Source organism: Acartia tonsa, chromosome 8, assembly GCF_053477335.1.
Source record: "Acartia tonsa isolate MP-2025a chromosome 8, ASM5347733v1, whole genome shotgun sequence".
Taxonomy (NCBI): domain Eukaryota; kingdom Metazoa; phylum Arthropoda; class Copepoda; order Calanoida; family Acartiidae; genus Acartia; species Acartia tonsa.
The window spans coordinates 48,099,566-48,125,992 of record NC_137267.1 but is presented as its reverse complement, the minus strand read 5'-3'; the positions used below and the strand labels follow the sequence as shown (position 1 = coordinate 48,125,992).

General features: G+C 37.3%; 1 protein-coding gene across 1 annotated transcript in view; it reads left to right on the top strand.

Moving 5' to 3' along the window:
* Nucleotides 1–26,427, top strand: part of tos (Exonuclease tos) — a 45,182-nt gene that overhangs the window by 10,258 nt on the left and 8,497 nt on the right. Inside the window, exons 7-15 of the mRNA XM_080170737.1 lie at nt 4,192–4,292; nt 4,661–4,734; nt 20,546–20,635; nt 21,234–21,336; nt 23,376–23,451; nt 23,788–23,852; nt 24,178–24,247; nt 24,644–24,709; nt 24,871–24,944. Coding sequence (XP_080026863.1) covers nt 4,192–4,292; nt 4,661–4,734; nt 20,546–20,635; nt 21,234–21,336; nt 23,376–23,451; nt 23,788–23,852; nt 24,178–24,247; nt 24,644–24,709; nt 24,871–24,944 — 719 coding nt within the window. The remainder of the gene's footprint in view (nt 1–4,191; nt 4,293–4,660; nt 4,735–20,545; nt 20,636–21,233; nt 21,337–23,375; nt 23,452–23,787; nt 23,853–24,177; nt 24,248–24,643; nt 24,710–24,870; nt 24,945–26,427) is intronic.

The following is a 26,427-nucleotide window of genomic DNA, read 5'->3' as shown; positions in this document are numbered from 1 at the left end:
TATTTCCAACGCTATTAGATGATTTTAAAGACCCAATACAAAATCGGGACCTATATCAAACTTTGAAAATCCTCATTTTACCCCCTTAAAATAAAATATATTGGAGTGCCCCCATCGAAATAAAAACCTTGGAAGTCACTTGCTTTGTATATAATAATTCTTGTTATACTTTTCTAGCACTAAAATTGTTTATATAAGCTGATTGAAGTACTTTTTTTATTATCATAATTTTCACTTTATATTCAAATATTTTCTTTGATAATTCCATCTCTATATTTTTTACCAGGGATCTAAAGGGGTAAGACAATGATAGAGTGATTAAAGTGCGTCACCAATGATGATACACAAAATTACCCTTTCTGTAGATTACTACTAGTGGTAGAAACATTTGGACACTCAACGTAATGAACCAACCAATCAAATTTAATAAAAGTCCCCAAAGTTCTTAAGCCAAGAGGGGGGGAAGTTTTGACACATTTGCGTAAACCTGGCACCTAGGCTTTATCTTTGGACTGAGAGGATAGGTTATTAATGATAAAATCATTCTTATATGATGAATTTCACGAAGTTTTAAGATTTTTTGGATAGGCCTCCATCCAGGTTACGGAGCTCCAGGCCTCCAGGTGGTCTCTGTACAGGTAAAAATGAAAAAAAAAATTTTTTTTTTAAGTTACAGGTTAACTTATAAAACAAAATATGCATCTTATTTAATATTATTCACATATTTGAAAAAAAAAAGATGCATATTTTGTTTTATAAATTGATTTTTAACTTTGAAATTTTTTTTTTTTTTACCTGTACAGAGACCACCTGGAGGCCTGGAGCTCCGGAACCTGGAGGCCTATCCAAAAAATCTTAAAACTTCGTGAAATTCATCATATAAGAATGATTTTATCATTAATAACCTATCCTCTCAGTCCAAAGATAAAGCCTAGGTGCCAGGTTTACGTAAATGTGTCAAAACTTCCCCCCCTCTTAATAAGAAATCGTTGTAATAAAACTTTGGGAATGTAATAAATATCCCAATGTCCCTGTATTTTTTATTTACTCTGCCTCTCGAAGAAAGTTTAATTATGTAAAGCAAAATAATTTGTGTTTTTACAAAATAACTTAAAACAACATGAAATAAAAACATCTCTAAAGTAACATAAAGAAAATGATTTATTATAAACCAAGCAAGTAATGTTAAAGTTTGTTTTTTTATAATCAAAGATACTTATTTACAATATCTTTAAAATCATACCACTACCCAACAGCATAGCTTTGAATCATTAATTCCATTGCGATACAAAAATCTACCGTTTGTTATATCATATTTATCTTGTCGATAATATGAGGAAAAATAAAAAAGACCAAACGCAGTTTGGTTAGCCCCGAGAGGCCGAAGGCCTGTTCTAACAAAACTGGTATCAATCTTATGATTTTTTTATTATTCGCAGAAAATACGACTGAGAATCCATTCGAATCCAGCGGATATTAATCGGTTTCGAAGCCATACTGGAAAAAAATACTTTTTTATGTTTTCTGATAAAGAAAGTTAGTTTAGCCCACTTGACATATTTGCTTCTTATATAACTTAATTATTTAACAAGATAAATGGATAATGAAATAAGTTTTTAAACTACTTAAGCTCTTCATTTTAGGACAGCTTTACATAGGTTCCTGGTTGGTTTTGGGCTATTTTTCTAACCTTTCATACTTCTTCATATACAGAGCCCCTAGAAAAGTTATAAGTAAAGAAATAATTTGCTTTAGTATTCCTTTATGAATGAAACATTATGGAAAGAAACTAATGTAGGTAACTAATAAATTCATTAAAAATTAATCTTGTTGTCTTTCACAATTATCCTAAATGAGTTTTAAAATAATACATTAATATTTGACGGCGTATTATCTTACTAGCGGCTTCGCCCCTAGCCTCAGGGGCTTTGCTCCAAGAGGTGATCAAAAAAAAAAAAAATTAGGCGAAATTCGTAAAAGGACCAAGGAAATCTTCAGCAAACAAAAAAAAGACCAAGGAAACCTTCAGCAAAGAAAAAAAAGGGGGGGGGGGATTTTTTGGTTTTCTTGGGGGTTGGGGGTGTCCCCCCCCCCCCCCAAAGAAAATAGCCTAAAACCACCACAGGACCAGTAGGTATATTCCCTGAAGAGTAGAATCCGATCGGTTTAGATGTTACCGAGATCTTATGGGACGGACAGACATCATTCTACTTTGTATTATAGATAGTGCCTGATTAAGCACTGACACCCCCCCCCCACCCCTCCAACAAACAAGCAAAAATCGTTGCTACTTACCCTTATAATAAAGTAACAGGATGTTTGTCTGTATGTGTGTACCAAAGGATCTCGCTAACCGCTGAACCGATCGGGTTCTCCTTAACAGGGTAGCTTCTCATAAGTCCCGTGAAGGTTTATAACTATTTTGGGGGAGGGTATCACCACCCTCCCTAGAGAAATTACAAAAAAAAATCGAAAAAATTTGAATATTCGTAGACTTGAATGCAACATTATCATAGATAGATATCGTAGAGACTTGAACAAAAAAAAACATTCAAAGTGCCACTAGAGGCTTTTAGAGGGCGTAGCATCTAGTATAGATTAAGGCAGAAGGGAAAAATTAATGATCTTAGGCCACCTCATTTTCAAAATAAAGGAATTAGCTATAATTCTTCTTTTAAATGCACATCATTGTCTAAATATTTAACTTGTTTACCAGGGGTGTATATTTTCCTAAATTCTTCACAATCCATCCAGGGGTGCATGGGGTAGGCAAATTCCAGTAAGAAAATTTTCCGTATCTTTACTATAATAGCCGGTAGGGGTAGCTTAGGAAAGATTTTAAAACGCTTTCCTGAAAAGTAAAACAAATTCAGACCAGTAATTTCCGAGATCTTAAGCTTCAGACATAAAAAACTTCACTACTGTATATTAAAGGATTATATAAAGAAATTCCACAAGAATGGAAAATAACAGCCCTGTTGCTTACATAAAAATCTTCAAATAAAATTCTGACGTTTTTCTTTAAATTCCAACAAGATAAAACTAAAGGGAGTAAGGGAGGGGACATTCGGCTGTTTATTACACTAGTACCAAAAGTTTTATAACATAATTTCCTTATATATAATTTTGATTGGTTGGTTTATTAAGGTTAGTGTCCAAACGCTTAAACGACTTAAATTATGATCTGCAGAAGGAGTAGGTAATATTTTGACTATCCTATTAGGGATGTACAACAAGTTATTGACCGGCATTGTCTTATCCCTTTAGTTCCCTGATAAAATTGAATGTTGAACAAAAATTTGACGTGCCTCAGAAATTCGTGTACTCATCTAAATATTACAATATGTTATCAAATTATTTTTACAAAAGGTACAAACACAAAAAAAATGGCGGAATTTCTTAACTAAATTTATAGAATACGATGAATGAATTAAGCTTACCAATTAGTAGAGATAAAAAGGGAGTAGAAAATGGCCGATAAATTGATGTACATCCCCAAAGAGGATACAAGTATAGTAGCGGTTGAAATGTTTGGACACTCAACTTAATTAACCAACTAATCAAAATTTAAGCCAACGAACAAGAAAAAGTTATTATAAGACTTTGGGGACTAGTGTAATAAAAAGCCCATTGTTTCCTCCCTCTCAAATAATTGTATAAAGATCGATCAATTCGTTACGAGATCTTCGTACTGTAATAAAGGAATATGATTACAATTAAACGGGTGTCAAATGCTATAATTAAGTCTAAAAGACACAAAATAAGAACTATTTTTCTGTAGTAAATAATAAAGCTTTGTAGTGAAATTTATAAAGATTTTTGTGCAAAAAAGTTCAAATACTAAATATGTATATCCCCCCTGAAGTATTCTACAATAAAATAAAGTGTATTATCATACGAATTGCCTGCCCAGGTTATAAATGTATATAGAATATACGTGGATATTATAACAGGGAAAAAATTGTCGTCAATTTAGGTGTTATTTCCCCTGTTAATAATTGGTCAGTTCGTTTTTACAGTATAAAAGGGGAGGGTATGGGGTAAACGGAGGCGAAGGGGGTAATCGTCATTTTAGCCCGCTGCGTGTTTTACTTTATTAGAGAACATGAAAATCGGGTGTAAGATCCAAGTAATAATATAACTAATCAAAAATCTGGTTTAAAATTGAAAGCTTATTCAACAATTTTCAAGACTGAACGAAGTGTTTGGCAGCATGGCGGCCCAATTTGATTTTGAAAAGTTTAGAAAGATGTGCATCATGTCTGGGTGTGATTATATGGCCAGTTTACCAGGTATTATGTGTGTGTGTCTGTGTGTGAGTAGCTGCGCTCCAAGGCTAATTAATCAGTAATTAATGTCTTTTTATAGGCGAAGCTTTTCTATGATTAAAATTGGTCCGTACGTATGTCCATAACGGTTAGCACTTGATTGAAAATTGTCTAATTTGGCGAGAAAAGCAACAAAACAATCGGCAGAAGCGGCGGCGGTTCACCCGCCGTTTTTACCAAATATCCACGTTATATCCCATTAAAGCATTTTACAATTGAGAACACCTAACTTTACGGAAAATCCGCGCAAAAAATGTCCCCTTTAATTGATGTTGCTCTTTTTAAATAAAAAGTATAGATAGGTTTTTAACACAATAAAATGTTTTTTTAAGGAATTGGATTGGGGAAAGCAAAACAGTTCTGGAGCAAGATATCCAACCCAAACCTGTACAGCGTACTACCAAAGGTTTTCCTACAATTCTGCTATAATTTCATATGAAAGTAACATGATGTTTGTCTGTCTGAATGTCTGTTTGTACCAACCCAAACCTGTACAGTGTACTCCCAAAGGTTTTCCTATAATTCCGCTAAAATTTCATATAAAATTAACAGGATCTCTGTCTGGCTGTCTGTACCTTTAGTTCTGGAGCAAGCTATCCAACCCAAACCTGAACAGTGTACTCCCAAAGGTGTCCCTAAAATTCCGCTAAAATTTCATATAAAAGTAATAGGATTTATGTCTGTCTGTCTGTACCTATAGTTCTGGAGCAAGATATCCAACCCAAACCTGTACAGCGTATTATCATAGGTGTCCCTTCAATTTCACAATATTTTCTTATCCCAACAAGAAAGTAACAAAATGTTCGTATGTCTGTCTGTACCACCCAAACCTGAACAGCGAACTACCATAGGTGTCCCTACAATTCTGCTATAATTTCATATAAAAGTAACAGGATGTTTGTCTGTCTGTCTTTACCTATAGTTCTGGAGCAAGATGTCCAATCCAAACCTGTAAAGCGTACTACCATAGGTGTCCCTACAATTCCGCTATGTTTTCTTGTTTTTCTATAAAGGAGTAGTTTAACAAGGGAGGGAGGGGATATTGGGCTGTGTATTACAAAAGTCGGGTATAGTCCTTTCCATGACATCGCTCCATATGGGGCGATGATTTTAATTGATCGCCTCTTATGACAAGGGGCGATGTATTGGCTCCTTGAAAGGAGCGATTTAATAGCCCCTTATAACAAGAGGCGATGTTATGACTCCTTGAAAGGAGCGATTTGATAGCCCCTTGCCCTAAGAGGCGATTAAATGATCCTTTATCGCTCCATAATCGCTCCTTCTGAAGAGGAGATGATATGTCCTATTTAATTAAATATCGCCTCTTCATGGCCCCTTCACTATTATATATATCTTAGTCCCTTGATGGCCCCTACATCGCTCCTACATTACCCCTTCATCGCTCCTCCATAGCTCCTTCTCCAAATTTATATTACATTGTACTTTGATGGCCCCTACATCGCCCCTCCATCGCTCCTACATCGCCCCTTCATCGCTCCTTCTCCAAATTTATATTACATTGTACTTTGATGGCCCCTACATCGCTCCTCCATCGCCCCTTCATCGCTCCTACATCGCTCCTTCATCTCTCCTTCTTGAAATTTTTATTACATGGTACTTTGATGGCCCCTACATCGCTCCTCCATCGCTCCTCCATCGCCCCTTCATCGCTCCTACATCGCTCCTTCATCTCTCTTTCTTGAAATTTACATTACATTGTACTTTGATGGCCCCTACATCGCTCCTCCATCGCCCCTTCATCGCTCCTCCATCGCCCCTACATCGCTCCTTCATCTCTCCTTCTTGAAATTTACATTACATTGTACTTTGATGGCCCCTACATCGCTCCTCCATCGCCCCTTCATCGCTCCTCCATCGCCCCTACATCGCTCCTCCATCGCCCCGTACATCGCTCCTTCATCGCCCCTTCATCGCTCCTACATCGCTCCTTCATCTCTCCTTCTTGAAATTTATATTACATTGTACTTTGATGGCCCCTACATCGCTCCTCCATCGCCCCTTCATCGCTCCTACATCGCCCCTACATCGCTCCTTCATCTCTCCTTCTTGAAATTTATATTACATTGTACTTTGATGACCCCTACATCGCTCCTCCATCGCCCCTACATCGCTCCTACATCGCCCCTACATCGCTCCTTCATCTCTCCTTCTTGAAATTTATATTACATTGTACTTACTTTGATGGCCCCTACATCGCTCCTCCATCGCCCCTTCATCGCTCCTACATCGCCCCTACATCGCTCCTCCATCGCCCCTTCATCGCTCCTACATCGCCCCTACATCGCTCCTCCATCGCCCCTTCATCGCTCCTACATCGCCCCTACATCGCTCCTTCATCTCTCCTTCTTGAAATTTATATTACATTGTACTTTGATGACCCCTACATCGCTCCTCCATCGCTCCTACATCGCCCCTACATCGCTCCTTCATCTCTCCTTCTTGAAATTTATATTACATTGTACTTTGATGGCCCCTACATCGCTCCTCCATCGCCCCTTCATCGCTCCTACATCGCCCCTACATCGCTCCTTCATCTCTCCTTCTTGAAATTTATATTACATTGTACTTTGATGGCCCCTACATCGCTCCTCCATCGCCCCTTCATCGCTCCTCCATCGCCCCTACATCGCTCCTTCATCTCTCCTTCTTGAAATTTATATTACATTGTACTTTGATGACCCCTACATCGCTCCTCCATCGCCCCTACATCGCTCCTACATCCCCTTAATAGCCCCTTACCTTAATTTATATAACATAGCCCTACATAGCCTCTCCATCGCCCCTTAATAGCCCCTTACCTTAATTTATATAGCATAGCCCCTACATAGCCTCTCCATCGCCCCTTAATAGCCTCTTACCTTAATTTATATAATCCTTACCTTAATATATATAACATAGCCCCTACATAGCCTCTCCATCGCCCCTAAATAGCCCCTTACCATAATTTATATAACATAGCCCCTACATAGCCTCTCCATCGCCCCTTAATAGCTCCTTACCTTAATTTATATAACATAGCCCCTACATAGCCTCTCCATTGCCCCTTAATAGCCCCTTACCTTAATTTATATAACATAGCCTCTACATAGCCTCTCCATTGCCCCTTAATAGCCCCTTACCTTAATTTATATAACAAAGCCCTACATAGCCTCTCCATCGCCCCTTAATAGCCCCTTACCTTAATTTATATAGCATAGCCCCTACATAGCCTCTCCATCGCCCCTTAATAGCCTCTTACCTTAATTTATATAATCCTTACCTTAATATATATAACATAGCCCCTACATAGCCTCTCCATCGCCCCTAAATAGCCCCTTACCCTAATTTATATAACATAGCCCCTACATAGCCTCTCCATCGCCCCTTAATAGCCCCTTACCTTAATTTATATAACATAGCCTCTACATAGCCTCTCCATCGCCCCTTAATAGCCCCTTACCTTAATTTATATAACATAGCCCTACATAGCCTCTCCATGGCCCCTTAATAGCCCCTTACCTTAATTTATATAGCATAGCCCCTACATAGCCTCTCCATCGCCCCTTAATAGCCTCTTACCTTAATTTATATAATCCTTACCTTAATATATATAACATAGTCCCTACATAGCCTCTCCATCGCCCCTAAATAGCCCCTTACCCTAATTTATATAACATAGCCCCTACATAGCCTCTCCATCGCCCCTTAATAGCTCCTTACCTTAATTTATATAACATAGCCCCTACATAGCCTCTCCATCGCCCCTTAATAGCCCCTTACCTTAATTTATATAACATAGCCTCTACATAGCCTCTCCATCGCCCCTTAATAGCCCCTTACCTTAATTTACATAACATAGCCCTACATAGCCTCTCCATCGCCCCTTAATAGCCCCTTACCTTAATTTATATAGCATAGCCCCTACATAGCCTCTCCATCGCCCCTTAATAGCCTCTTACCTTAATTTATATAATCCTTACCTTAATATATATAACATAGCCCCTACATAGCCTCTCCATCGCCCCTAAATAGCCCCTTACCCTAATTTATATAACATTGCCCCTACATAGCCTCTCCATCGCCCCTTAATATCCCCTTACCTTAATTATATAACATAGCTCCTACATAGCCTCCCCATCGCCCCTTAATAGCCCCTTACCCGAATTTATATAACATAGCCCCTAAATAGCCTCTCCATCGCCCCTTAATAGCCCCTTACCTTAATTTATATAACATAGCCCCTACATAGCCTCTCCATCGCCCCTTAATAGTCCTTTACCTTAATTTATATAACATAGCCCCTACATAGCCTCTCCATCGCCCCTTAATAGCCCCTTACCTTAATTTATATAACATAGCCTCTACATAGCCTCTCCATCGCCCCTTAATAGCCCCTTACCTTAATTTATATAACATAGCCCTACATAGCCTCTCCATCGCCCCTTAATAGCCCCTTACCTTAATTTATATAGCATAGCCCCTACATAGCCTCTCCATCGCCCCTTAATAGCCTCTTACCTTAATTTATATAATCCTTACCTTAATATATATAACATAGCCCCTACATAGCCTCTCCATCGCCCCTTAATAGTCCTTTACCTTAATTTATATAACATAGCCCCTACATAGCCTCTCCATCGCCCCTTAATAGCCCCTTACCTTAATTTATATAACATAGCCTCTACATAGCCTCTCCATCGCCCCTTAATAGCCCCTTACCTTAATTTATATAACATAGCCCTACATAGCCTCTCCATCGCCCCTTAATAGCCCCTTACCTTAATTTATATAGCATAGCCCCTACATAGCCTCTCCATCGCCCCTTAATAGCCTCTTACCTTAATTTATATAATCCTTACCTTAATATATATAACATAGTCCCTACATAGCCTCTCCATCGCCCCTAAATAGCCCCTTACCCTAATTTATATAACATAGCCCCTACATAGCCTCTCCATCGCCCCTTAATAGCTCCTTACCTTAATTTATATAACATAGCCCCTACATAGCCTCTCCATCGCCCCTTAATAGCCCCTTACCTTAATTTATATAACATAGCCTCTACATAGCCTCTCCATCGCCCCTTAATAGCCCCTTACCTTAATTTACATAACATAGCCCTACATAGCCTCTCCATCGCCCCTTAATAGCCCCTTACCTTAATTTATATAGCATAGCCCCTACATAGCCTCTCCATCGCCCCTTAATAGCCTCTTACCTTAATTTATATAATCCTTACCTTAATATATATAACATAGCCCCTACATAGCCTCTCCATCGCCCCTAAATAGCCCCTTACCCTAATTTATATAACATAGCCCCTACATAGCCTCTCCATCGCCCCTTAATAGCCTCTTACCTTAATTTATATAACATAGGCCCTACAAAGCATCTCAATCGCCCCTTAATAGCCCCTTACCTTAATTATATAACATAGCCCCTACATAGCCTCTCCATCGCCCCTTAATAGCCTCTTACCTTAATTTATATAACATAGCCCCTTCATAGCCTCTTCATCGCCCCTTACCTTAATTTATATAACATAGGCCCTTTATGGCTCCTGTACAGCCTCTGTAATTGTATTGCCCCTTCATTATAGAAGGTAGGGCATTAAGGTAAGGAAGGAATGTGACCCTCTACAGTTTTAAATTTAAGTTTTAAAAGGATGACAAGGATGACAACATTTATAAAAGCAAAGCTCTGAAACGGTAGAAAAAAGTTTAATGAACATTAATAATGTAGAGTGTCAGAACTGAATAGTCAGAACATAAATTTAAAATTCGAAACAAAATTGTAAGTAAATTTATTGAGAAATTGCTTACATGCAGGAAAATGCTTAAGGACGTACTCACATTTTTTGGACTTGATTATAGATATGATTCGCTTATAACATTCTATTTTGTTGTCCTAGGAATCAGTATCCCAGAAATCAGATTAATCGGATAATTTTGATACATAAAAATTTGTTGTAAGTTAATAATTAGTATGCTTAAAATGGACGTACGGATATTCTGATAATGATTATAGACTTTCTAAATCGTACCTTTCTACTACAGGAATCACATGCCTAAATTAACGAAAATAGCTAACCGTTACAGACGTACGGACTGATCCTTAATATAGAAAAGCTTTGCTTTTAAAAAGTTAAAAAGATTTTTTGAGGGGATGGGGTAATATTTTTCTTGGGGTGAATTTTCTGGGAGGGTGGAGATACCCTCCCTCGAAATAATTATAAACCCTCTATGAACTTAAAAGAAGCTTCACTGTAAAGGAGAACCATATAGGTTCAGCGGTTAGCTTTTCTACAGACAAAAAAAAGATTACTACTTTATATAATAGGTTATGAAAAAGGAAAAAAAAGCAAGATAACAAGGATAACAACATTCACAAAAGCAAAGCTCTAAAATCAGGAGGTCAAACATAAATTTTGTTAAAATTAGCGTAAATCTATAATACAAAGTAGAATGATGTCTGTCCATCAATCTGTCTGTCTGTCCGTCTGTCTGTCCGTCTGTCAGTCCTTAAGATCTCGGTAACCACTGGACCGATTATATTCTACTATTCAGGGAATATACCTACTGGTCCTGTGGTGGTTTTAGGCTATTTTCTTGGGGGGTGGGATACCCCCAACCCCCCAAAAAACAAAAAAATCCTCCCCCATTTTTTTTTTGCTGAAGATTTTCTTGGTCCTATTACGAATTTCGCCAAAAAAAATTTTTATCACCTCTTGGGGCAAAGCCCCTAGAGGCTAGGGGCGAATCTGCTAGTATAGAATATAGTAAAAGGGCATAATTTTATTTTTAGTATTTGATTATAATACTAAACCTTGTTGTCCTAAGAAACATTACTCCAAAACCCAGATGAATGGGACAATGATATTATACAAAAAAATGGACGTACATACTTTCTAGTAATGAATATAGTATTGTACCCAACTGTTATAGAAATCATTCTGCAAAGTTTGAAATCGATAGGATATTTATAACATGTCTAAATTAAAGAAAATGTCGTCTAACCGTTTGGACGTACGGACAAACCAATCCTTACTATAGAAAAGTTTCGCATTTTAAAAGGAAAATTATAATGAAAATATAATGAATTAATAAAATAAATATAAATAATATAATAACATAATGAAATAAAGAAAAAAGAATAAACTAAGAGAATGAAATTTTTTAGTTAAATAGAATATTGAATAAGGATCATATAATGGACAAACAGACAAAGTAAGTTATAGAGCAGACTTTAAGAGAATATGCTATTACTCAAAGATTATCACGAAACCTAAGTCTTTTGAAGCATAATTGAGAGACAGACAAAATAATTTATAGACTGGATATACATATGTCATGGGAATATTCACTAAAAATCTCAACAGTCTATCTTTAACAATAGCAGAGAAAACCACATGCTTAACTTAATGAGAAGAGCAATGACGAAAGGACTAACCCTAATTGTAGAAAAGTCTCTCTTTTAACAAAAAAAGTATTTTTTTTGGTCTGAAGCTTAAAAATTTCATAAACTGACTAAATTCTCCATTTAAGGGAAGCTTCACATAGGTCATGGGATGGTTTTTTGCTTTTTCATTTTCAGATTTAAGCCCCTAATTGGTTTAGGCTATTTTTCTGCCTCCTTACATTAAAAAGTGCGCAGCTGCAAGTGAATAAGAAAAGAGAAATATAAAAGAAGAATACATATTATCCTATTATATAAAGTAGTAAAACATAAACAAACGTTGGAGTGGACAAACCTAGGAATGGGACAATCGTCGGAGTGGACATTGCTTATGTAAAACGCAGGAGTGTCTTTTATTTTATTTATAAGATAAAAATCTTTCAAAACAAAAAAAAAATCTTGAATATCTTTTCTCACAGACTGAAATTTTAAAATCAGTCTAACAGTTTTCCAAAGTAGGTAAGTTCTATCGAAAGGCAAAGGTTTGAAACAGATAGAACATTTCATTAAACTAAAACATATTTTTTTCTCACATTGTTTACAACTGTCAAATATGTTTTTTTATATGCCTAACCTCTGCAGGGGGCTTATTTGTATATTTATATCTTAACCTAACCTAACCTGTGTAGAAATAACTAAACAAATGTTGTTGAAACCTAATTTTTAAGATATTATAGACACTTCTGCGTTTTACTTATATAATGTCCACTCCGACATTTGTCCGAAACATCCTGCGTTTGTCCACGTTAGTAAGGCTTTCTGTTCTGAAACTTAAGATCTCAATAACTACTAAACAGATTGGGCTTTCTATTTCAGGTAAGCTTAATATTTGTCTTGTAATGGCTTTAGGCTATTTTATTTTAAGTCGAGGGATGGTTTTAGGCTATTCTATTTTAAGTCCTGGGAAGGTTTTAGGCTTTAATTCATTCCCCTTTGAATACAGAGCCAATAGATGCTGGGGGCGTAGCCGCTAGTCGATATACAAAGTTTTTTTTTGTCTGTAGCAAAGGATCTCGTTTGCTGCTAAACCGATATGATGTATGTCTGTCTGTCTATACCGTAGGATCTTGCTAACCGCTGAGTCCTGAGATGATTTTAAGATAGTTTATTTTTTTTCCTTATAATAAAATAACAGGATATTTGTCCATAAAAAGCGAAGCAATATCTTAATTTTTGTTGTTGGAACTGTTATTCAGTTGATTATACCAAGGATCTAAAGGAATAAGACAATGGCCGATAAATTTTTATCCATCCCTAATAACGATACACAAAATTGCAACACTACAACCAAAATATGACAAAAGTCCCCAAAGTTTTGAGCCAACGAATAAGAAAACTTCATTATAAAACTTTGGAGACTATTGTAAAAATTGCCTAATGTTTCCTTTCTCCCTGAGATTATACAGACTATCCTTAAACTAATATTTACATTAACGTAACAGGATGTTTATCAGTATCAACTGAACCGATATGCTTCTCCTTTACATTGAAGCTTATTTTACTCGCAGGAAAAGTTTTCATTTTGGGGAGGGGACCAACACTTTCAGCCCCCGGAAGGTATCACTTCCCTTAAATTCTTAACCTTCCCCCTCCCCCCCCCCCCTCTCCAACACATCTATTCATTAAAGTACTCCTAGGGTCATCTATGGGATTAGCCGTTAGTGACTTAAAAATAATTCAAGTGCAATGATATATTTACCAAATTAATACGATAATTTTGTATACATTTTTTATGAAAAAAAATTATTTTGCCAAAGGCAGCCAAAAAATAAGCAGCAAATATTTCAATAATGCTCTGATAATCAGAGATCTACAGGGATAAGACGATTGTCGATAAAATGATATATATGCATATATACAGTGTGTTTTTTTTATGAGAACTTTTTTGAAAGCAATTTTACCTTACTTATAGTTATCAGAATTTAATGATTAATGGCTTATTCTCTTCTTTTTTATAACCTTTAATAGAAAAGCAAAAAATATTTCAGTTTTTATTCAAAAAGTACAGTAAATTAAAAAATTTAAAACTTAGGTGTCAACATCTAAAAATGGTTTTAGTGCATCTTTCTTATAATCTACCTTTGCAAGAATGGCTGCAAAACGCTTCAAAGTTGAGATATAGAGCTAAAAATTTATATAGATACTATTTGTGACATGTACTAGAACATTTTGAAATTTGAAGGCCATATCTCAACCAGGGAGGGAATACTGGCCCCCCAATGTACTCCCTCCATTCTTGGAAAGGGTAGAAGATTTGAGCATAAGAAAAATGCGCTAAAACCATTTCTCGTATTCATTTGAATCCGGTGGATAGGAACCGGTTCTCATCCATACGAAAAAACTATGTCTAGCATCGTATTATATCCAGCTTTCTACGAATATAGATATGTACAATCATAAGATTAAACCCAGTTTTTTTAGCCGGTGCCTTCGGCACCTCGGGGCTAAAAAAACTAGTTTTAATCTCATAATTGTACTTTCTATATCCGCGGAAAGCCGTTTATAATACTATGCGAGAAATAACTATTTTAGATGTTGACACCCATGTTTTGAAATTTTGAATTTACTGTACTTTTTAAATAAAAACTGAAATATTTTTTTGCTTTTCTGTTAATGGTTATAAAAAACGAAGAGAATAAGCCATTACTCATTAAATTCTGATAACTATAAGTAGGGTAAAATTGCTTTCAAAATGCTCTCATAAAAAAAAACACTGTATATATATGTATGTTTATATATTAATTATTCCCATTGATGATTCACAAAATTACCCCTTCTTTAGTTTAGAATTAGTGGTTAAAACATTTAGACACTCAACTTAATGAACTAAACAATCACAAAACAATAAAAAGTCCCCAAGGTTGTTAATCTAACGAATAAGAAAACGGTATTATAAAACTTTGGAGACTAGACAGCACTCTTGGATAAGCCAACTTATAACACTTTGGGAACTATCCTAATCCTCCCTGGCGAAATGACAATGAGATTTTTTGGTAAATTTGTGGCAAACTTTATTCTTAATAAATTAGCACTTGCCAAAATTATACTGGAGAGATATTTCATTGAAGAATAAATCTTTTTTTTTGCCCAAACTTTTCGTCAGCCAATAATAACAGATAAGTTAAACATTGTAAAAATAATATAGTAACTTAACTCGAGTTGTCAACGGCAGAAATTAGGTCCTGAGATGGTTTTAGGCCTGGAAAGGTTTATAACAATTCTATCTGTATTTCTTAAAATAAATTAACAGAATCTTTGTCTGTATGTATGAATGTCTGTCTGTACCGAAGGATCTTGCTAACCGCTGAACCAATATGGTTCTCCTTTACAGTGAAGATTCCTATAGGTCCTGAGATCGTTCTCCTTAATAGGGTAGCTTCTCATAGGTCCTGGGGAGGTTAATAACTATTTTATTTTAATCCTTATAATAAAGTAACAGGATCTTTGTCTGTATGTATGTCTGTCTGTACCTTGCTAACCACTAAACCGACATGGTTCTCCTTTACAGTGAAGCTTCCTATGGGTAATGAGATGGCTTTAGGCCATTTTATTTTTAATCCTTATAAAAAGTAACAGGATCATTGTCTGTATGTATCAAAGAAGATCGCTAACTGCAGAACCGATATGGTTCTCCTTTATAGGGTAGCTTCCAATAGATCCTGGGAAGGTGTATAACTGTTTTGAAGGAGGATATAAGGGGCTATTAAGGGGCGATGGAGAGGCTATGTAGAGGCTATGTTATATAAATTAAGGTAAGGGGCTTTTAAGTGGCGATGGAGGGCTATTAAGGGGCGATGGAGAGGCTATGTTATATAAATTAAGGTAAGGAGCTATTAAGGGGCGATGGAGAGGCTATGTAGCGGCTATGTTATATAAATTTGCTATTAAGGGGCGATGGAGAGGCTATATAGGGGCTATTTTATATAAATTAAGGTAAAGGACTATTAAGGGGCGATGGAGAGGCTATGTAGGGGCTATGTTATATAAATTAAGGTAAGGGGCTATTAAGGGGCGATGGAGAGGCTATTTAGGGGCTATGTTATATAAATTCGGGTAAGGGGCTATTAAGGGGCGATGGGGAGGCTATGTAGGAGCTATGTTATATAATTAAGGTAAGGGGATATTAAGGGGCGATGGAGAGGCTATGTAGAGGCTATGTTACATAATTAAGGTAAGAGGCTATTATGGGGCGATGGAGAGGCTATGTAGGAGCTTTGTTATATAGATTAAGGTAAGGGGCTATTAAGGGGCGATGGAGAGGCTTTGTAGGGGCTATGTTATATAGATTAGGGTAAGGGGCTATTAAGGGGCGATGGAGAGGCTATATAGGGGCTATGTTATATAAATTAAGGTAAGAGGCTATTAAGGGGCGATTGAGAGGCTATGTAGGGGCTATGTTACATAATTAAGGTAAGGGGCTATTAAGGGGCGATGGAGAGGCTATATAGGAGCTTTGTTATATAAATTTAGGTAAGGGGCTATTAAGGGGCGATGGAGAGGCTATGTAGGGGCAATGTTATATAAATTAAGGTAAGGAGCTATTAAGGGGCGATGGAGAGGCTATGTAGGGGCTATGTTATATAAATTAGGGTAAGGGGCTATTTAGGGGCGATGGAGAGGCTATGTAGGGACTATGTTATATATATTAAGGTAAGGATTATATAAATTAAGGTAAGAGGCTATTAAGGGGCGATGGAGAGGCTATGTAGGGGCTATGCTATATAAATTAAGGTAAGGGGCTATTAAGGGGCGATGGAGAGGCTATGTAGGGCTATGTTATGTAAATTAAGGTAAGGGGCTATTAAGGGGCGATGGAGAGGCTATGTAGAGGCTATGTTATATAAATTAAGGTAAGGGGCTATTAAGGGGCGATGGAGAGGCTATGTAGGGGCTATGTTATATAAATTAAGGTAAGGAGCTATTAAGGGGCGATGGAGAGGCTATGTAGGGGCTATGTTATATAAATTAGGGTAAGGGGCTATTTAGGGGCGATGGAGAGGCTATGTAGGGACTATGTTATATATATTAAGGTAAGGATTATATAAATTAAGGTAAGAGGCTATTAAGGGGCGATGGAGAGGCTATGTAGGGGCTATGCTATATAAATTAAGGTAAGGGGCTATTAAGGGGCGATGGAGAGGCTATGTAGGGCTATGTTATATAAATTAAGGTAAGGGGCTATTAAGGGGCGATGGAGAGGCTATGTAGAGGCTATGTTATATAAATTAAGGTAAGGGGCTATTAAGGGGCGATGGAGAGGCTATGTAGGGGCTATGTTATATAAATCAAGGTAAAGGACTATTAAGGGGCGATGGAGAGGCTATGTAGGGGCTATGTTATATAAATTAAGGTAAGGGGCTATTAAGGGGCGATGGAGAGGCTATTTAGGGGCTATGTTATATAAATTCGGGTAAGGGGCTATTAAGGGGCGATGGGGAGGCTATGTAGGAGCTATGTTATATAATTAAGGTAAGGGGATATTAAGGGGCGATGGAGAGGCTATGTAGGGGCTATGTTATATAAATTAGGGTAAGGGGCTATTTAGGGGCGATGGAGAGGCTATGTAGGGGCTATGTTATATATATTAAGGTAAGGATTATATAAATTAAGGTAAGAGGCTATTAAGGGGCGATGGAGAGGCTATGTAGGGGCTATGCTATATAAATTAAGGTAAGGGGCTATTAAGGGGCGATGGAGAGGCTATGTAGGGCTATGTTATGTAAATTAAGGTAAGGGGCTATTAAGGGGCGATGGAGAGGCTATGTAGAGGCTATGTTATATAAATTAAGGTAAGGGGCTATTAAGGGGCGATGGAGAGGCTATGTAGGGGCTATGTTATATAAATTAAGGTAAGGAGCTATTAAGGGGCGATGGAGAGGCTATGTAGGGGCTATGTTATATAAATTAGGGTAAGGGGCTATTTAGGGGCGATGGAGAGGCTATGTAGGGACTATGTTATATATATTAAGGTAAGGATTATATAAATTAAGGTAAGAGGCTATTAAGGGGCGATGGAGAGGCTATGTAGGGGCTATGCTATATAAATTAAGGTAAGGGGCTATTAAGGGGCGATGGAGAGGCTATGTAGGGCTATGTTATATAAATTAAGGTAAGGGGCTATTAAGGGGCGATGGAGAGGCTATGTAGAGGCTATGTTATATAAATTAAGGTAAGGGGCTATTAAGGGGCGATGGAGAGGCTATGTAGGGGCTATGTTATATAAATTAGGGTAAGGGGCTATTTAGGGGCGATGGAGAGGCTATGTAGGGGCTATGTTATATATATTAAGGTAAGGATTATATAAATTAAGGTAAGAGGCTATTAAGGGGCGATGGAGAGGCTATGTAGGGGCTATGCTATATAAATTAAGGTAAGGGGCTATTAAGGGGCGATGGAGAGGCTATGTAGGGCTATGTTATATAAATTAAGGTAAGGGGCTATTAAGGGGCGATGGAGAGGCTATGTAGAGGCTATGTTATATAAATTAAGGTAAGGGGCTATTAAGGGGCAATGGAGAGGCTATGTAGGGGCTATGTTATATAAATTAAGGTAAGGAGCTATTAAGGGGCGATGTTATATAAATTATGGTAAGGGGCTATTTAGGGGCGATGGAGAGGCTATGTAGGGGCTATGTTATATATATTAAGGTAAGGATTATATAAATTAAGGTAAGAGGCTATTAAGGGGCGATGGAGAGGCTATGTAGGGGCTATGCTATATAAATTAAGGTAAGGGGCTATTAAGGGGCGATGGAGAGGCTATGTAGGGCTATGTTATATAAATTAAGGTAAGGGGCTATTAAGGGGATGTAGGAGCGATGTAGGGGCGATGGAGGAGCGATGTAGGGGTCATCAAAGTACAATGTAATATAAATTTCAAGAAGGAGAGATGAAGGAGCGATGTAGGGGCGATGGAGGAGCGATGAAGGGGCGATGGAGGAGCGATGTAGGGGCCATCAAAGTACAATGTAATATAAATTTCAAGAAGGAGAGATGAAGGAGCGATGTAGGGGCGATGTAGGAGCGATGAAGGGGCGATGGAGGAGCGATGTAGGGGCCATCAAAGTACAATGTAATATAAATTTCAAGAAGGAGAGATGAAGGAGCGATGTAGGGGCGATGTAGGAGCGATGAAGGGGCGATGGAGGAGCGATGTAGGGGCCATCAAAGTACAATGTAATATAAATTTCAAGAAGGAGAGATGAAGGAGCGATGTAGGGGCGATGTAGGAGCGATGTAGGGGCGATGGAGGAGCGATGTAGGGGTCATCAAAGTACAATGTAATATAAATTTCAAGAAGGAGAGATGAAGGAGCGATGTAGGGGCGATGTAGGAGCGATGAAGGGGCGATGGAGGAGCGATGGAGGAGCGATGTAGGGGCGATGTAGGAGCGATGAAGGGGCGATGGAGGAGCGATGTAGGGGCGATGTAGGAGCGATGAAGGGGCGATGGAGGAGCGATGTAGGTGCCATCAAAGTAAGTACAATGTAATATAAATTTCAAGAAGGAGAGATGAAGGAGCGATGTAGGGGCGATGTAGGAGCGATGTAGGGGCGATGGAGGAGCGATGTAGGGGTCATCAAAGTACAATGTAATATAAATTTCAAGAAGGAGAGATGAAGGAGCGATGTAGGGGCGATGTAGGAGCGATGAAGGGGCGATGGAGGAGCGATGTAGGGGCCATCAAAGTACAATGTAATATAAATTTCAAGAAGGAGAGATGAAGGAGCGATGTAGGAGCGATGAAGGGGCGATGAAGGAGCAATGTACGGGGCGATGGAGGAGCGATGTAGGGGCGATGGAGGAGCGATGAAGGGGCGATGGAGGAGCGATGTAGGGGCCATCAAAGTACAATGTAATGTAAATTTCAAGAAGGAGAGATGAAGGAGCGATGTAGGGGCGATGGAGGAGCGATGAAGGGGCGATGGAGGAGCGATGTAGGGGCCATCAAAGTACAATGTAATGTAAATTTCAAGAAAGAGAGATGAAGGAGCGATGTAGGAGCGATGAAGGGGCGATGGAGGAGCGATGTAGGGGCCATCAAAGTACCATGTAATAAAAATTTCAAGAAGGAGAGATGAAGGAGCGATGTAGGAGCGATGAAGGGGCGATGGAGGAGCGATGTAGGGGCCATCAAAGTACAATGTAGTATAAATTTGGAGAAGGAGCGATGAAGGGGCGATGTAGGAGCGATGGAGGGGCGATGTAGGGGCCATCAAAGTACAATTTAATATAAATTTCAAGAAGGAGAGATGAAGGAGCGATGTAGGGGCGATGAAGGAGCGATGAAGGGGCACTGGAGGTAAAGGACTATGGAGGGGCGATGGAGAGGCTATGAAGGAGCCATTATGGGGCTATAGTATAGCCTCTTATCATAAGAGGCGATATTAACGCCCCTTCAAAGGAGCTATTAAGAGGCCATGAAGGAGCTATAGCATAGCCTCTTATCATAAGAGGCGATATGAACGCTCCTTAAAAGGGGCTATCACATCGCTCCATATGATAAGAGGCTATGCTATAGCTCCTTGAAGGAGCTATAGAAAATCATCGCCCCATATGGAGCGATGTCATGGAAAGGACTATACCCCAAAAGTCTTATAATACCGTTTTCTTATTCGTTGCCTTAACAACTTTGGAGACTTTTACTGTATTTTTATTGGTTGGTTCATTAACTTGAGTGTTCAATATATCAAAGGGTTTACAAAGAAAGCAAAAAATATATTTTGATTGGCGGAAACGTAAGAACACTATTGCTTGCCCTAGATACCTCATTACATGAAGATGCCAGCTTTGACGGTCACACAGTCCTACATGGATGGATTTGTTCAGGCGGATAATACTTTCCTTTACCAGGTATAATTATATATTATCTACCCCCTCCTCCCTCATACTGGATGAACAAACTGACCAATAATTTACAGTGACACAGCCCTACATGGATGGAATTGTTCATTGTTTATTTGATACTAACAGTTACGCCTCTAGAGGCTACTTAGGGTACTTGAGGTAATGGGGAGTCGACCCTCTCCCCTTTAAATTTCAATGTTTTTTATAGTTTTGAAGGTGGATGTACAGTACAATAACGTACTGTCTTTATATAGGTTTTTATTTGTGTTGTCCTTATAACCCGTAGGGAGCAAACCCTAACAGACTACAGAGCTGATGTTAATCCTGATCAATTATCATACTGTTTAGTACGGTTTGGCCGGATGTCCGGCTGATTTCTTAAACTGGATATCCAGTATCCAGCCGGATACCCGGCCAAACCCTTCTGTTTATGTTGTTTTTGATCCAATAACCCGTAGAGAGGGGCCCCTAACAGATTACAGAGCTGATGTTAATCCCTGATTAATTATCATACTGTATAGTAAGGTTTGGCCGGATGTCCGGCGATTTTTAAATCTGGATATCCAGTATCTAGCCGGATACCCGGCCAAACCCTTCTGTTTAGGTTGTTTTTGATCCAATAACCCGGAGGGAGAGGCCCCTAACAGATTACAGAGCTGATGTTAATCCTGAACAATTATCATACTGTGGACATTTCTCTGATAAAGGAATATTTTTGTCATGTCACAAATTTCAAGTCCACAATCCTTTTACTAAAGTAACAGGATGTCTGTGTGTCTGTACCGAAGGATCTCGCTAACCGCTGAACCGATCGGGTTCTCCTTAACAGGGTAGCTTCTCATAAGTCCCGGGAAGATTTATAACTATTTTGGGGGAGGGTATCACCACCCTCCCAAGAGAAATGACAAAAAAATCGAAATTTTTTAAAATATAGGGGAGACATTAACATCAAATAAGGTGGTATCGTACATAAAAAATTAACTTTAACAAACAAAAACATTTAAAGTGCCACTAGAGGCCTCTAGGGGCGTAGCCGCTAGTTCTTGTATTAAATTAATAGGATCTGTGTCTATCATGATAAACAAAATTACCCCTTCTGTAGATTGTAATTATTGGTTTTGAAACTGCTAGTTTCAACGAACCTATTAACATTTGGGATCTATTGCAGTTCATGGTAAAATATTGCTGGTAACGAATGCTTCCTGTTTCCTGGCAATATTAGAAGATTGCTGGATCTAGCATAACAAGAAATATTTCTGGAGCCACCAATGTTTAACTTTCCTGGTTGCCAGCAATTTATGCATATTCCTGGCCACTGCCATGTTTGAAATATTCCTGTTATAAAGCAATATTTCCCTTTTGATTCCAATTTCCCTTTTTTTACACTTACCCCACAATTAGAGGTTGATAAGATTCACACAACTCAAAAGTGGCTATTTTGGCATGTTTGTCTGATATGGTGGGGGGAGGGAGGGTAGTGGTGTTTCTGTGTTTTAATTGAGGGAGTTAGGAAATGATATAAATATTGCTATGCTCTGCTACAATTCACAGTATATTAAAAACCTTAAACTGATCAAATGTAAATAATGAATTAGAGGGGGGGGGGGGGGGGACAAATATCATAAAAATTCCTTATTTCTGATTTTTATCAACAGTTGATAATACAACGTTTACGTAGGTGTAAAAAGTAACAATATAAAAGTAGTCAGGATAAACTTTAAGGTTAATAGTTCCTGGGAAGGTTTTTAACTATTTTGGTTGATTTGAGGGTATCATCCACAATCCTCTTAAGATAAACCGCCACTAGATATTATTATATTATTATAATTTTTTGCTTTAAATTTGAAAGTCTAAAAAAGGGAGGGAATAGAATAATTTGAATAAAAATCTCCCGCCATAATCTAATTACTTACATGGTTTCATGGTCTGTACTTCACAGTTACGCCACTCTTTTTGTTGATTTAGGCTAGAATTGTTGGCGTTATCCTCATAGAATTTTTTTTTCAATTTTGATCCCCCCACCTGGCCGCGGCACTTTTTTTATAATTAGGTTAGTTTAGGGGCTAGTATTAAGTTTTGGCATTCTATAGGCGTTCAAGTTCGTTGGTTTTACTGTTTGTTTTCAGAGCTTCACTTAGAAAAAATTTAATTATTAATACGATGAAAATTACGAATTTATCTCCCCCACTTTTCAATATATTATAAAATAAAAATGCGCGCCCAAATTTTGCGCAAAATTGGATATTAAGATAGAAACAGTTAAATGTACCTATAGGTAAAGATCCAACTCTCCTATATCCTTCCCCCACCTTTATTAATAAAATAATTGATGCAACTGTCCCTCCCTTATTAATCATTGCTGTTTAACAGTTTAACCCCTAAGAAAATGTGATAAGGGGTATGGGGTAAAAACTCCTGTAAGCCAGTAATCTTCTCTCATTGCTGGTAACCTGGAAAATTTGCAGATTGCCAGCTAACAGGAACCTAGGATTTAGGGGAATATGCGTGCTGCTGGATCCAGGAATCTTGTAATATTGCCAGGAAGGATTCGTTACCAGCAATATTTTACCATGAACTGCAGTAGATCCAACATTTGATTTAAGTACCCAAAGTTTTTAAGCCAACGAATGAGAGAAAGCTTTACCTATACAAACTTGGCTGTATGTCCCCTTTATCCCTGTTGCATTTATCAAATATTTATAGCTTTTTTTTCCAAACAAATGCATGATTTCAATATTTGAAACAGACACAGCTTTGCAGCTGGCTCTGGGAAATATGGACCTTCACACTTTGAAACAAGTCAATCATTTCAACCCAGACAGGTTAGTCATATACTTACAATAAAGTAACAGGATCTGTATCTGTTTGTGTGTGTCTGTACAGAATGATCTCGCTAAATTCTGAACCGATATGGTTCTCCTCTTGGAAATATTGACCTTACAGGTCAGTCATACATTATACAGAGTAGGAACATATCTGTCTGAAACTTAAGATCTCAATACTTACTGAAATGATTCATTTCTCCTTCTTAGAGAAGATTCACAAAGGTCCCAGGATAGTTTTAGGCTTTTTTTCTGTATCTTTATTATCTTTTATACTATTCCCTCAGAGCCTCAACTTTCAAATATTTTTATATAACTTTTAATTTTATTTGATAGGTTGAGCCTGGGTAAAACTGCTAAGTACGGGACTGTAGCAAAACATCAATCTATTTGGACTAAAGGTTAGTTTCATCATCAGACTATCACAAACCAAACGACGACGACCCTGCCTTTATGTATCATAATATGATTCTAGATAATTGGAATTACGTCATCTCTACATTTATTTTGTCTTTTTATCACAAAATTGCAGACGCTTTGCTTCATATAGTTGATTGAAATCCTTTTTTGTGAACATGTTTGTAAAGCAGGAGTGTATATTCTGCACAATTCTGCAGGAGAAAAAATATTTATTTAGGTTGCAGTGCAGCTAAATCTCACAGACTGAATAATTCTATCATGTCTATGTCTATGAGTATTACATCCAATATATTTACTATTATTTAGGTTACAGTGCAGCTAAATCTCACAGACTGAATAATTCTATCATGTCTATGTCCATGAGAACAACATCCAGGAATGGCGATTAGAATGCTGGGAGAAAAATAAAAAAATTGACAGTAGAAGTAGTGGGTAATATTATCCAAGGATATAAAGGAATAAGACAATGGCCTATAAATTAATGTACATCCCCAATGTTAATACTAAAAATTACCCATTACAATTATTGATTAATCAATAAAAGTCCCCAAAGTTGTTGAGTCATCTAATTATTGAAAATGTTATTAAACTAAAGGGACTAGTGTAACAAACAGCAAAATGTTCTTTCCCTCCCTGAGTATAAGTATTAGGTACCTAATGTTTTCCCCATTTTAGTGTAGGTTAAGTTTAGTTAAGCAGTAACAGATTTTCTCAATAGAAAGGTTTTTGAGATGTTAAGTATTAAAAGCAATCCTAATCCTGTATTGAACAGTAAATCTAAGCAAATAACAGTAACTACATCCTTCCCAACAATGGAACCAAACAAGAAAACCCACAGGTACACTAGAATTTTTCAATATGCAATATGTTTATTTTTGTGAATAAGGATGAAAAAAGTAAATTAGGCAGGAACAAGAGCATGCTCGCGTTTGTGCATAGTGTTCTATTTAAGTGAAAAGAGAATAAGGTCTTAATTTAAACAATACTAATTCTTTTTAGGATTTCAAGTGAGAAGAGAAAGGTAGAGCTGATAAATGATGATGACGTAGAGGCCTTACTTCTTTCACCTGAAGGTTTTCATACACTTTGAATCATAGAGTAGATACGCTTGTAAACATACAATGTTAAACTATTTTTATGGCCTTTCTGCTATAAAAAATATACTCCGACAACTGTAGAATTGGGATAGGATAAGATACCCTAACTACAGATAGCCAGTAATAAACTTAAAAAAGAAAGAATATTGATAAATTAAAAAATGTAGAGGCATTGCTTCTTTCACCTGAAGGTTTTCATACACTTTGAATCATAGAGTAGATACGCTTGTAAACATACAATGTTAAACTATTTTTATGGCCTTTCTGCTATAAAAAATATACTCCGACAACTGTAGAATTGGGATAGGATAAGATACTCTAGCTACAGATAGCCAGCAATAAACTTTAAAAAGAAAGAATATTGATAAATTAAAAAATGTAGATGCATTGCTTCTTTCACCTGAAGGTTTTCATACACTTTGAATCATAGAGTAGATACGCTTGTAAACATTAGGGTGGGTTCATATCGTAATTAGACAAAGCGGGGATATGCAACAGATAAAATTAACCTTAAAAACATTTCTGACCGAAAAAGAATTTTAAAAAATTGAGTTTTAGAACACGACCACTTAAAAATATAATTCATTACTTATTAGTATGCAAAGACGACATTCAAAATTTTTTTGAATCAGAACTATTGCTTCATGGTGCTTCCTGGAAAGGCTTTGAGGAGCTGAATCAGGAACTTTTGTCCGTTTCAAAATATCTCGTTCCTAGCCTTAGAAATCACTAAAAAAACAAAAAATTTTAAGGTTTATTGAGAATTGTCCAATTTGTAGAGGTTTTTTAGATTTTCTCAGGCTAGGAACGAGATTTTTTGAAACGGACAAAAGTTCCTGACTCAGCTCCTCAAGGCATTTCCAGGGAGCACCATGAAGCCATAGTTCTGATTCAATAAATTTTTGACTCCCATTTACAAATAGCTATACAATTGAATGTCTGGTCGTCAGCGGTTTTAAGACTTAGGATAAATTTTAAATCACCCAGAGGTGTATTATATCTATATAAATTGAGTGCAGATCCCCGCTTTGGCCTCAGAAAAAAAAGTCCAAAATCGACCCACCCTAGTAAACATACAATGTTAAACTATTTTTATGGCCTTTCTGCTATAAAAAATATACTCCAACAACTGTAGAATTGGGATAGGATAAGATACCCTAGCTACAGATAGCCAGTAATAAACTTAAAAAAGAAAGAATATTGATAAATTTAAAAATGTAGAGGCATTGCTTCTTTCACCTGAAGGTTTTCATACACTTTGAATTATATAGTAGATACACTTGTAAACATACAATGTTAAACTATTTTTATGGCCTTTTTGTTATCAAAAATATACTCTGACATCTGTAAAATTGGGATAGGATACAGTTACCTTAGCTACAGATAGCCAGTAATAAACTTAAAAAAGAGAAATGTAGAGCTGATAAATGATGATGATGTAGAGGCCTTATTTCTTTCA